At 47.0% G+C, this 13,876-nt stretch overlaps 1 protein-coding gene across 11 annotated transcripts in view; it reads right to left on the reverse strand.

The window, feature by feature from the left end:
- The window catches only part of MICAL2 (microtubule associated monooxygenase, calponin and LIM domain containing 2), a 241,392-nt gene that overhangs the window by 108,827 nt on the left and 118,689 nt on the right, over window positions 1-13,876 (reverse strand). For all 11 annotated transcript variants that reach the window (XM_070803662.1, XM_070803667.1, XM_070803665.1 and 8 more), the window contains exons 15-16: window positions 13,646-13,752; window positions 2,871-2,939 (exon numbers count right to left, since the gene is read on the reverse strand). In XM_070803662.1, the coding sequence (XP_070659763.1) occupies window positions 2,871-2,939; window positions 13,646-13,752 (176 nt within the window). The remainder of the gene's footprint in view (window positions 1-2,870; window positions 2,940-13,645; window positions 13,753-13,876) is intronic.

Consider the following 13,876-nt stretch of genomic DNA (forward strand, 5'->3'; position numbering starts at 1 on the left):
CATGATATCAACATGACTTGTGACTGTTTAGAGGCTGACCTTGACTGCTTGGTTATGCTGCTTTATAAAATGGAATTCCATGTAAGATTTTCTTAGCTCATCTGCTAAAAATAAAACATTGAAACTGATTGCTGTCCAGTAAATGTCTGTTCCCTGGTACCATAGATCTGCTCCCATCAGCCTCAGAAATACAAATGGCATTGTCATGTCAAGAGGGCAGTCAGTTTTCCCAAGGAAACAATGCATCTCCCTTACAGGAACAGATGTTCTCAAAACAAAGATATGTTCACTTAGAAGAAATTCATGAGAAGAAATAAGCTATAGTCAATTGTTTTGGGTTTTTTTTTTTTTTAAGATTCCCTAAGTGTAGCAGCCCCATGGGAAACCTGGTATGCACAGCCACTCTGAAGAGTTGGACAAATACAAATCAAAGAGTCACTCCCCACTTCAAAGCGGGAACTGCAACTCTGCATAGCAATCCAGTCTTGAGTGTGAATAGGGCAAGTTTATTAGGCTGGTCACTGTTTGTACAGCCCAAAGTAGGCCAGGACAGTGGGTCATGCAGACTGGCCCTTTGCAGACATTCATGTGCTCATGAATCACTTCAAAACCAGATTTGGATTCAGTGGGTCTGGGGTGGGCCCTGAGAGTCTGTATTTTTAACCAGCTTCCAGGTGATACTGCTGCCCTGGTTCTTGCCTCACACTTCGCGTAGTAAGAATTTAGAGGAAATTATTGCTTGGTTAAATCTCACTTAAGCAAACAGCTGGCCAAGAAAATAGAGCCATTTCAGAAGAGGCAGGTGTGACCAGATTTCTTCCCACACTGACTCCTGTGCTGCCAGCGACAGAAACAGTACAAACACCCCCTCAAATAAGGCACAGATGAAAGGTGGGAGAAGACTTCTCCCCCGGGACAAAGTGTATCCAAGGGAAGCTTCTTAGGAGGAGGCGGGAGCAAATCACAGGCGCTTAGAGCTGAGGCAGTGCCCCGGAACTAGAGAATGGGATGTTTCTCAGCCACGGCTTCATCCTCTCAGCTGGCTTCCTGCTCACACCAGACCCAAGAGCAACAGCTCTCAATCATATAAGTAACAGAACTTTTCTCCTAAGTCCTATAAATCAAGTACGAATGTATCCTACAAATTATCCCTTGTGCCTTTTAGTCATTGTTTTGGTATCAGCCAGTAGGCTAGCTAAAGCTGGTATTCTTACAATTCACAGACAGTATCTAGCCTGCTTTTGTGGGATTAGAGTGGCTCTTTGGAATGAGGTGTGGGGCTTCCCTGATAGCTCGGTTGGTAAAGAATCTGCCTGCAATGCAGGAGACCCTGGTTTGATTCCTGGGTCGGGAAGATCTGCTGAAGAAGGGATAGGCTACCCACTCCAGTATTCTTGGGCTCCACTTGTGACTCAGCTGGTAAAGAATCCGCCTGCAATGCAGGAGACTTGATTTCGATCCCTGGGTTGGGAAGAGCCACTGAAGAAAGGAAAGGCTACCCACTCCAGTATTCTGGCCTGGAGAATTTCATGGACTGTATAGTCCATGGGGTCGCAAAGAGTTGGACATACATGACTGAGCAGCTTTCACTTTCTTTCACTTGGAATGAGGTATATATCTCAGGTCTCTTTAAAGAGCTGCCTGGAGAAGCAAGAACAGGTAAGCTTTTTCTTCTGATCAATTTTTCAGTAGCAGGAGAGAGACTCATGCTTGGCTTTGACAAGTGAAAGTGAAGTCGCTCAGTCGTGTCCGACTCTTTGTGACCCCATGGACTGTAGCCTACCAGGTTCCTCAGTCCATGGAATTTTCCAGGCAAGAGTACTAGAGTGGGTTGCCATTTCCTTCTCTAGGGGATCTTCCCAACCCAGTGATTGAACCCGGGTCTCCCACACTACAGGCAGACTCTTTACCGTCTGACAAAGTAAAGGCTACTTTGGCTTTGACAAAGTAGCCTGTAACTTTCTTCTTTCACCAGAAGGTGGCACCTGTGGGTACTGGGACATTCGCCTTAAAGACTAATGGTACAGAAAACACAAAAAGTAGAAATGAGGACTGGGAGAACAGTGGGACTGCTTGTGCCTCTTTACTACTTACCATTAATAGTGATTATATCGTGATTAACCTAGGTGCCAGAGACCATGACTGGCATGGTATGTGCATGTATACCTGCTTACACATCCTCTTATTTAATCTTTAAGATTAAATTAAACCAAGGACATGGCAACCCACTCCAGTATTCTGCCTGGAGAATCCTGTGGACGGAGGACCCTGGTGGGCTGCCGTCTATGGGGTCGCATAGAGTTGGACATGACTGAAGCGACTTTGCATGCATGCAATCTTGACTCTGGCATGTAGAGAATCTCGTCATCTGTAGACTGAGAATCTTACTTCTTTTCCAACCTGGACTCCTTTAATTTCTTTTTCTTCTCTGATTGCCATGGCTAGGACTTCTAAAACTATGCTGAATAATCGTGGTGAGAGTGGGCACCTTTGCCTTGTTTCCTGATTTTAGAGGAAATGCTTTCAGTTTTTCACCATTGAGAATAGTGTTTGCTCTGGGTTTGTTGTATATGGCCGTTATTATGTTGAGATATGTTCCTCCTATGCCTACTATTTAATCTTTGAAAATTCTGCAAAATGTCCTACATTTCAAATGCATCATCTGTGGCTCAGACATGAGCCACACTCTGGGAGAGTGACATAGCTAGTGACCAGACCCGACTGTTTTCCCATCAAGCTAAGCTTGGAACCCGGCAGTTCATGAGAGGAAAGCAAGAAGGGCAGGGCGACTGCCTCGGTCAGGCGCTGGGCTGTGGCCACCGGCTGTCAGGAAACAGGCCTCTGTGTAAACCGACAGTGAGCACACGAACCTCGTGCAGGTTGTTGAAGCCCTTCCGCCTCCGCTTGTTCATGTCATTCTCTTCGGTTCGACTGTCCACCTGTGATGGCCAAGAAAGCATGGTGAGCTCAGGGCTGGTCAAGGGCTGCGGTGCCAGCACTGGGGATGTGACCCTGCCCACAGCAGCTGCCAGCCCAGGGACAGACGGGTTGACATTACCCCGCACCGTGACAAATGCTCTCAGCTCTGCTCAGGCACAGCGGAGGGAGCCTCACTCCATCTCTGGAGCCAGGGGTTCTGTCAGAAGAGGGTGGGAATACAGATCCCCAAATCATGCCGAAACATCCCAAAGCACAAAGAATCCCTGTGACACGGGCAGGGATTGTCTCCTTGTCAGTGACCGTGGACTCAGAGCCATCAGAGCCAGGCCTGCTGATGCTGCCCTGAGGATATCACCTCCTATGAAGAGGTGCCACTGGCTCCCCTCACAGGCATGGATTCTCAAGACTCAGATCAGCTGTCCAGGAAATTGATGGCAAATTACTTCTGCCATTCAGTCCCACTGCAGCTACTGGTAAATGATATTGTGTTAACTTCAAAGCAGCATCAGATATGGCATGAAAACTATGGTGACCATATAGCTCAGTTTTCCCAGGACATTTTGATGTATTGCTTTCCCCCCAGGCATAATTAGAAATAATGCCCACTTTTTTTTTAAGATTTTTTTTTTTTTTTTGGTTATGGACCATTTAAAAAGTCTTTATTGAATTCGTTACAATATTGCTTCTGTTCTATGCTTTGGTTTTTTTGGCTGCAAGGCATACGGGATCTTGGCTCCCCAAGCAGGGATCAAACCTGGCCCCCGGCACTAGAAGTCAAAGTCTTAACCATTGACCACGAGGGAAGTCCTTCATTCTCAAAAGTACCCTGGTTTAGACAACAAATTGCATGGCTGTCCTATTGATAACCCCTTACAGTTGACTCTCTGCTTCCCAGATCTGGACATTTAAATCCAGAGACCCCCTTCTACCTCAGCCCAATGCATGATGCCTGCAAGGGCCACCCAAGGGCACACCTGTGGTCTGGCTTTTCAACTTAAGGGGAGCAGTGGGATTGCACAAGTTGAGCTGATGCTACGAGCTGGGATGGGGCTGCAGGCTGGATTTAGTGCCTCCCTTCACCCCCAACCCTCTCCTTGCCACTGGGGTTAGACCTCCATCTGGGACCTTCCCCATATGGCCAGCCCACTGAGGACCATGGAGCCATCCCACTGACAAGGCCTCCCTCCCCATGGGAGACTCCGACCCCCTCAGCGGGGCCCTCACATAACAAAGTGTGAAAAGTGTGTTACCCCTGGACTGTAGCCCACCAGGCTCTTCTGTCCATGGGATTTCCCAGGCAAGAATACTGGAGTGGGTTGCCGTTTCCTTCTCCAGGGGATCTTCCTGACCCAGGGGTCAAACCCTCGTCTCTTACATCTCCTGCATTGGCAGGTGGATTCTTTATTGTCTGAGCCATCAGAGAAGGCCAGATTAAATCCCAGCCTCTGTTCACACTGGATGCAGCTGGAACGGCTGGCCTCTCCTTCCCCTCAAACCCAGGCTGCAGCCCAATCAGCACCACACGTCCTCACCTTGCCCCATCCCAGAGGACCCTTTACCTCCCGGACGTTGTAAATCAACAGGAATCATCAGAGCCCTCAGCACACAGTCCAGTCTGTGCCCACTTGCTCTCACAGGCAAGCACCTGCTCCCCCTGCTCTTACACTCCCCACCACCTCTGCCCCTCCTCCTATTTACCAGCAACTTAAAAACATTTTAAAACAAGATCAACCGCAGTTTAGTCATTGATATTTGTTCAAAAATGTGACCCTTCCCTTGCTCAGGCAGCACAAAACAACAGATCAAAGGGCCTCACCTTCCCTTCAACATTTCCCTCAGCTTCTAACAAACCATTTTTCTGTGAATGGAAATAATTTCAACCCAAATGTTTGGGCAAACACCAAGAGAAACAGATGACCTTATTTACAGCGTCGGGTTCTAGAGGCCTAGGCAGTTTAGGCGCCTGGCTCCGCAGCCTGTGAGTGCTGCACTGGCCCCGAGACAAGCCTGTGAAAGTACAGGGTGTCCTCCCCACAAGAACACTCCAGGCATCATCCTAGAGTTTTCTGCTGTTCTTCTTGTTTCCACCTTAAATGAGGACTTGGTTTTTCCCTCAAAGAGCAACATGTCTTACTCTCTGGGTGTGATTGGTCCAACAATCAGAGCCTGCTTGGATCCATACTCTACATCAGTGGCAGATGCACAGAAAACATTCCTGGGGGGAGTGTACCAGCAGCAGGACCTAAGAAGACCCCCAGATCCTTTGGGGGGAGACAGGAAGTGGGTGGGGGCAACATCAGTTCCTCTGATTCAGCCTGACCCACAGGACAATAAAATGCAGTCTATATGGAAAGGTTAGCCACACACAGACCCAAAGGGTCTCTGCTCTTCCATACGGATTTATCAGGAAAGCACTTACGCTCAACCAAGAGCTAAGTTAAAACACAAAGCTTGAGGAAACACAAACCTGGACTTCTTTCTAATTTTTCTTATCTGTACACCTCTATCTGGGAGCCAAAAAAATGCCTCCATATGCCCCTCCTTGAACTCTATTTTTCACCATAGAGAACTGGGGTACAAGGAGGAAGAAAGTGGTTATTGTGCCCAGAGGCAGCATGAGATTAAACAAATAACTCGCTTCCTTTTCCCATAAATTTCTCCTGTCCTTTCACCCTAAGACACCTTCTTATCATGATTTCCCAATGATTTGAAAGAGTCTCTACATCAAAAGACATTTATTAAACTACTTGGTGATCTTCATTTTAAAAAACAGACATATATCTACCAAACTTATCATTTATTTGATCAGCACAAAATATTCTTGGTCCCATACTACTTGACTTAAGTTGATTTTAGCCCCAAACAAACCAACTTTATATTTAGGTAGCTGATGAACCCAAACCCTGGAGAAATTCAGACCAAGGTCATATAAAGAGACTGGTCATTGTATGCAGTGGCCTGACTGAGAGAACAGTGGCCACCGATATTTAGAAAGATGGCCAGTGATACGGGCAAGAGAGCTCCTCCTTCTGTGGCAGAGCAGCAAGGAGCCATGGGTTCAAGTTCTGACGTGAATTACTTTCCAGCTAAGTGAGCTTAGGAAAATCACCCAACTTTTCTGACTTTAGTTTCCTCACCTCTAGGATCCTATACTGTCTCTGTCATAAATAAGCTATTGTAAGGACGAATACAATCATGTATATAAGACACTTCTTCTATGTAGTGCTCTATAAGTGTCAGACGTTTGAAGATAGGTCAGTGCTATTCATAGAATTAGAAAATCTGAATTCTAGTCTGGCCTTGACATTTACCCACCCATATGGCATCATGGTCAACAAAAGAGTCCGAAATGCAGTACTTGGATGCAATCTCAAAAACGACAGAATGATCTCCGTTCGTTTCCAAGGCAAACCATTCAATATCACAGGAATCTAAGTCTATGCCCCAACCAGTAATGCTGAAGAAGCTGAAGTTGAACAGTTCTATGAAGACCTACAAGACCTTTTAGAACTAACACCCCCAAAAGATGTCCTTTTCATTATAGGGGACTGGAATGCAAAAGTAGGAAGTCAAGAAATGCCTGGAGTAACAGGCAAATTTGGCCTTGGAGTACGGAATGAAGCAGGGCAAAGACTAATAGAGTTTTGCCAAGAGAACGCACTGGTCATAGCAAACACGCTCTTCCAACAACACAAGAGAAAACTCTACACATGGACATCACCAGATGGTCAACACTGAAATCACATTGATTATATTCTTTGCAGCCAAAGATGGAGAAGCTATATACAGTCAGCAAAAACAAGACCAGGAGCTGACTGTGCCTCAGATTATGAACTCCTTATTGCCAAATTCAGACTTAAATTGAAGAAAGTGGGGAAACCACTAGATCATTCAGGTATGACCTAAATCAAATCCCTTATGATTATACAGTAGAAGTGAGAAACAGACTTAAGGGACTAGATCTGATAGACAGAGTGTCTGATGAACTATGAACGGAGGTTTGTGACACTGTACAGGAGACAGGGATCAAGACCATCCCCATGGAAAAGAAATGCAAAAAAGCAAAATGGCGGTCTGAGGAGGACTTACAAATAGCTGTGAAAAGAAGAGAAGCGAAAAGCAAAGGAGAAAAGGAAAGATATAAGCATCTGAATGCAGAGTTCCAAACAATAGCAAGGGGAGATAAGAAAGCCTTCCTCAGTGATCAATGCAAAGAAATTGAGGAAAACAACAGAATGGGAAAGACTAGAGATCTCTTCAAGAAAATTAGAGATCCCAAGGGAACATTTCATGCAAAGACAGGCTCAATAAAGGACAGAAATGGTATGGACCTAACAGAAGCAGAAGATATTAAGAAGAGGTGGCAAGAATACACAGAACTGTACAAAAAAGAGCTTCACGACCCAGATAATCATGATGGTGTGATCACTGACCTAGAGCCAGACATCCTGGAATGTGAAGTCAAGTGGGCCTTAGAAAGCATCACTACGAACAAAGCTATTGGAGGTGATGGAATTCCAGTAGAGCTATTTCAAATCCTGGAAGATGATGCTGTGAAAGTGCTGCACTCAATATGTCAGCTAATTTGGAAAACTCAGCAATGGCCACAGGACTGGAAAAGGTCAGTTCTCATTCCAATCCCAAAGAAAGGCAATGCCAAAGAATGCTCAAACTACCGCACAATTGCACTCATCTCACACGCTATTAAAGTAATGCTCAAAATTCTCCAGGCCAGGCTTCAGCAATACGTGAACCATGAACTTCCAGCCGTTCAAGCTGGTTTTAGAAAAGGCAGAGGAACCAGTGATCATATTGCCAACATCCACTGGATCATGGAAAAAGCAAGAGAGTTCCAGAAAAACATCTATTTCTGCTTTATTGACTATGCCAAAGCCTTTGACTGTGTGGACCACAATAAACTGTGGAAAATTCTTCAAGAGATGGGAATACCAGACCACCTGACCTGCCTCTATATGCAGGTCAGGAAACAACAGTTAGAACTGGACATGGAACAACAGACTGGTTCCAAATAGGAAAAGGAGTACGTCAAGGCTGTATATTGTCACCCTGATTATTTAACTTATATGCAGAGTACATCATGAGAAACACTGGGCTAGAAGAAACACAAGCTGGAATCAAGATTGCTGGGAGAAATATTAATAACCTCAGATATGCAGATGACACCACCCTTATGGCAGAAAGTGAAGAGGAACTCAAAAGCCTCTTGATGAGAGGAGAGGAGAGTGAAAAAGTTGGCTTAAAGCTCAACATTCAGAAAACTAAGATCATGGCATCTGGTCCCATCACTTCATGGGAAATGGATGGGGAAACAGTGGAAACAGTGTCAGACTTTATTTTTGGGGTTTCCAAAATCACTGCAGATGGTGACTGCAGCCATGAAATTAAAAGACGCTTACTCCTTGGAAGGAAAGTTATGAACAACCTAGATAGCATATTGAAAAGCAGAGACATTACTTTGCCAACAAAGGTCCGTCTAGTCAAGGCTATGGTTTTTCCAGTGGTCATGTATGGACATGAGAGTTGGACTGTGAAGAAAGCTGAGCGCCGAAGAACTGATGCTTTTGAACTGTGGTGTTGGAGAAGACTCTTGAGAGTCCCTTGGACTGCAAGGAGATCCAACCAGTCTATCCTAAAGGAGATCAGTCCTGGCTATTCATTGGAAGGACTGATGCTGAAGCTGAAACTCCAATACTTTGGCCACCTCATGCAAAGAGTTGACTCATTGGAAAAGACCCTGATGCTGGGAGGGATTGGGGGAAGAAGGAGAAGGGGATGACAGAGGATGAGATGGCTGGATGGCATCACCAACTCGATGCACATGAGTCTGAGTGAACACCGGGAGTTGGTGATGGACAGGGAGGCCTGGTGTGCTGCAATTCATGGGGTCACAAAGATTCGGACACGACTGAGCAACTGAACTGAACTGATGGCGTCACAGTATAACCTCCCTAAGACCAAGTTTCCCCATCTCTAAAGTTGGGATGAGAATATGTCCCTTGACTTCCTCAAACCTAACAAGAGCAAATGAGCTGTCTACAGCACTGCTTGTGCACTGTACGATGCTGGATTCGTCACGGTTACAGTATACAAGCCAGCGGTCAACCCAGCTAGTTCTACCCTTTTCAGAAAATGAGCATCTTTGCTTAGTCAGTACTCCTAAAGGACAGGTTGGGGACCATCATGTACAAAGCCCTTTGTATGTGCCAGAGAAGGAGATCAGATCTGCAGCTCACACTGGTTCAACACTTGTCTTCACAGCAATGCAATGTTTGTTACTATGTCACATTTTGCACCCAAGCAAAGAAACTTAGAGAGGTTCAAACATGTGCTGAATCACCAGCAGACCAAAATACGTAGTTGTCGGCCTGGCTTTAAAGTGCATCCTCATTCTATTAAGTCAGTGCCGAATGCCAGGCTATGGTAACACAGAGGACAGGAGTGATCACTGTCCACAGAGACCTGCAGACCACGGGTGCCCAGGGTGGTGTGCGGGTGACCACGCTGCTCAAGGCCTACACTGGCCAAGCAGGGCAGCATTAGGACCCAGGGCTCTTGACTCCCTAAGCCGTCTTCAAGTCTCTGAACCGAGAAGTGTGAAAAACCTAGTGGGAGTTTTGGCTGCTGGGTGGGTGGTTCTGTGAGCACAGCTGGAGAAGGGGAGTGAAAGGAACTTAGGAAGTTGCACTGGAAGGTCAGCTCCTTCTGGCAGGGACCTTGGCCCTCTTGTTCCTTGCTGTGCCCCAGCAATGAGAACTTGGCATAAAATGGGGACTTAGTAAGTCTTGGTTGAATGAATGGGCGGATGGAGGAGGGACTTTCTTACATAATGGCCCCTGAATCTTTGGAAAGTGTCTGTGGAGGAGGGTCAAGGATAAGGGCCAAAAGGGCCCCTCCCACCCCCGGCTCAGACCAGACACTGATCTGAGTCATGCTTTGTGAACCCTACTCTACCAGGGACCAGCAGTAGAGGAGGACCCGGGTCAGAATCAGCCAGCAGACCAGGATAAATCCTGGGACCACTGACCTGGCTTCTAGGATGGGATTTCCAGGGACAAATGACAAGCTCTGTGTTGTTTTGTCCCTCAAGGAATGGGTTCAGAATGGGGAAAACAAAGACCAAACACCTTGACTATGTCTGTCGTATATACTGTGATTGAAGAGGCCATAAATCCAGGCATTATCTATGTGGGGTCAAATGAGAAAAGCATAGACAGGTAGTGTGTGCACGTATATACACACCCCCACATGCACACACAGGATAGAGATCACATACGTGTGTTCAGATTTCACCTGTGAGTATGGTGACAAGTGTGTGTACATGCCCACATGCACACACAGAAGGACAGAGACCACATATGTGTGCACACATATGTGTGAGCATGGTGACAAGAGCTCTGGGTCTCCAGGAACTGTCCCACACCACTAGGCTGCTAGATGCTGATCGGGGCAGAGGCAGATCTGCAGAAGTAGACCAAGGGCCTTTTAGGAGAAAACAGAATCCCCTACTCTTCTCCTTCTCCCCAGGCATGGGCCATCCAGTCTTCAGAGATAACCAGCCCCAGCTGGTTACCACTCACCAGAGGTACAGCCTTCTTCTCATGGGAAGAGGAAATGGATGGGAAAGTCATTCTCTCTAAAATAAGTTCCTGGATGGAGCAAAAAGCCTTTGATTTTGCCCAAAGTTGTTGTCTTTTGCTGGAATTTGGATATTATCAGGAAAACAAGATTAGGGAGGAAAGAAGACTTTAACACCAACATCAAAAACCAGGAGGGAGAGAGAGTGTTAGCCTGGCTCAGGAGAGAAACAGAGAGCCCACTTCAGATTAAGACACCACATGTGAACAAATGTGGGCAGCTCAATCCCTGAATCAAGATGCTCCTCTGAAGTTAGTAAGGAGCGAGGACAGGCAGGGAGGGATGGGGAGGGGGAGGGGAATACAGATGCACCTATACATACAGATCGTGTGTTCGAGCCCTGGTGTAGAAAATCACGCAAGAACAGCCCAGCCTGCATCTCCAGTCCGTAGGACATATGTACCAGGGCAGTGAAGACGGTGTGTTTAATTGCACTGACATCTGGGTGTAACTGTGGGGGAGCCCCACATGTATGTACAGTATTCAGTCTCCTGTGTGTGTTCAGCGGCAACCTGGAGTGGACTCAATACCCCTCGCTCATGAGACATGTTAAGACCAAAGAGCATTGCAAACAGATATCTCCAAGCCAAAAGAGGATCCAGACCTATGACACAAGATAAAAGGGGGAAAAGGTACTTTGCATGTGGCCTGACCATTCACTGGAGTTGAATGGCAGACAGTATATGCTGGGGTGTTTCAGTACCAGGGCAGAATGTGACTCAGTGGTCTTATAAACCCACCAACCCCCCTAGAGGAAGCATTCAATCAGTTTGAGGAGAAAGGGCGGGACAACAAATACCCACACCAGGCACTTACTTCAATGACCTGACCTCCCTACCTGTCTGAGGAGCAGGACAAACTTCAGATGTTAAATGGGGCCATGGGAGGGAATCAGATGTGTGGATTTCAACTGCTCTCAAGATGCATGCACAGCCAAGGAGCACACCCTGGACATGGGCCAAAACCAGCCAGGGCTGGGCCAGGCAGAGCCCACGCATCCCCACTGCATTTGCTCCCAGAGCCAGGGCAAAGTGGAGCAAGGCTCCAGCAAGCCCTCAGAGAGCCTGGCTGACGGCCGACTTTTGACCATTCCCACCTCCTGAGCCAGAGTTGGCCAGGCTGTTTCAATTCGGTCACTCTGTAAACAGAGGTGTGGTGAGTGAAAGGTTTAAACATTCCTCTCCAGTTCCCAGTTGTGGGCTAAGTGTTGAGAGAAATCGGGTGAACAGAGCAGAGTGGTAAGTGTCTGGCTCAGAGAGCTTCCTGAGAGACGGCACTGGCTTGTCTAGGATGGAGTAGCCCAAAGTGGGGGTCCTTGGTCATCAGAGGAAAAGTGGCTGGGTTGGGACAAGCTGATGACTGGGCTCCAGAAAACATCTTTCACTCAGTGTGACATATGGTGGGTTACGGTGCCTCCCGCAGAGCCTCTGAGTGGGGTAGCTCGGGGAGCAGAGGGGGACGGAGCATTGGGGTACAGCTGCTCTGCCTACACCTGAGCTGACCCGCTCACCCTGCTTCCCCAGACTCCCAACTTGTCCCCACCTACAGACAGGGCCTGCAGAGGACTAAGTACCTGCTCCTGAAGTCAGCACAACCATTGCTACATTCCAGGGAGCACAGCCCGTAGTGGAGAAAGTGACCACTGATCACACAGCCCAGGGAAAGAGAGGCGGCCACACAGCCCGAGCTCCACCCTGGGCAGAGGGGCCGGCAGGACAAGGCATGACTGGTCAGCAGTTAAGAGCCTGTCGACGATCCAGAGACACGGAGACGAGTGTCGAGGCCTGCAGTCCTCTGCTGAGTGAGGGCGAGGGGGACGGTAAGCTTAGCATGCTCCCTTACAGCCTAATGTCTCTGAGTCTCCACATTTTATCTATAAAATGGGCACATCAATCAAAGCAACTTGTGTTATACCTTCCATGGATATGTAGCCATTCATATAAAATTATAATTTCTTGGACTCCCTGGTGGTACAGTGGAGAAGAGTCTGCCTACCAGTGTAGGAGACGCAGGTTCGATCCCTGGTCTGGGAAGATTCCACATGCTGCAGAGCAACGAAGCCTGTGCTCCTCAGCTACCAAGTCCTCATGATCTGGAGCCCACGCTCCGCAACAAGAGAAGCCCAAGTACCACGACAAAGAGCACCTCAGCCCCACTCTCCACACCTAGAGAAAGTCCACATGTAGTAATGACGACACAGCACAACCAAAATAAAATAATTTTTTAAAAATTGTAATTTCTCACTAGGCCTGTGGGTTTCCAAACTATGTACCAAGGCATGCCCAAGGGACCAAAGTGAATTCACAGAGGAGCTGCAGGATATTTTAAATTTTCTAGGGAAGCATGGTGATGCTTGTCATATACCTTGCAAAACACCCCTACCAAGTTATTATATTTGGATGTAAATACTTAACAAATGAAACTTTTAGGTATTTCTTTTGATCTGGGAGCAGTGTGAAAAAAGTGACTAAGACATGAAAGGTGCCACTGAGTCAGGAAAGTTTGGGAACCTCTTTATTAGGCTCTGAACTCCTTAAAGGCGACGGCCCACTTATTAATCATCTCTGTATATCTGCTCCCCTCAAAAACTAACAAAACTTTCAGCTTTAAAGTTGGCATGAAGTAGGGCCCAATAGACATTTGTTGAATGAGTGAATTTAAAACAAAAAAGAATGGAACAGAATGTGTAAATGTAGCCTCTTCATCCACCTCTGCTACTAAAGGGCCATCATGTTCCTGATCTAAACTGCTTAGCAAAGTGAGATATCATCTCCTCCTCCCTGCTTAGGAGGCAGAGCTAATTTGCTTTACTTTAAAAAATACTCACTGGCATGTCCTCTTCACTCTCTACCCTGCCCTTCCTATAACCACACTGAAGGCTTTGAAGCTGGCTAAATGGTGCAAGGGAAGTTGACTGAATCCTACTCATGTCTTCCATGAGTATGCAATCTGTGTAATTTATCAGCACAGACCCAGCCCGTGGCATTTCCCTTCCCCTCACCCCATCCACGTGCAAAGAGAGATTAAACAACCCCAGACTGAAACTTACTCGTGGAGTCCTCTTCCTCGGAAACGTGAGGTTGAGATAGTGATGAGGAATGGATGACTTGGCCAAGCCGAGGTCAGCATTCTCTTCATAGTTTTTACGCCAAGAATCTGTTAGGAAATAAGACAGATTCGGATCCTGCCACTGCTCCCAGGGGGTGTCACTGAGACAAAGTCCCTCCAAAGTAACTCCCTCACCCCCAACTGAAGCTGCCAGGGCCTGTGTAGGGAGCTT

The sequence above is a fragment of the Bos indicus genome, chromosome 15 (assembly GCF_029378745.1).
Source record: "Bos indicus isolate NIAB-ARS_2022 breed Sahiwal x Tharparkar chromosome 15, NIAB-ARS_B.indTharparkar_mat_pri_1.0, whole genome shotgun sequence".
In the NCBI taxonomy this organism is placed as follows: domain Eukaryota; kingdom Metazoa; phylum Chordata; class Mammalia; order Artiodactyla; family Bovidae; genus Bos; species Bos indicus.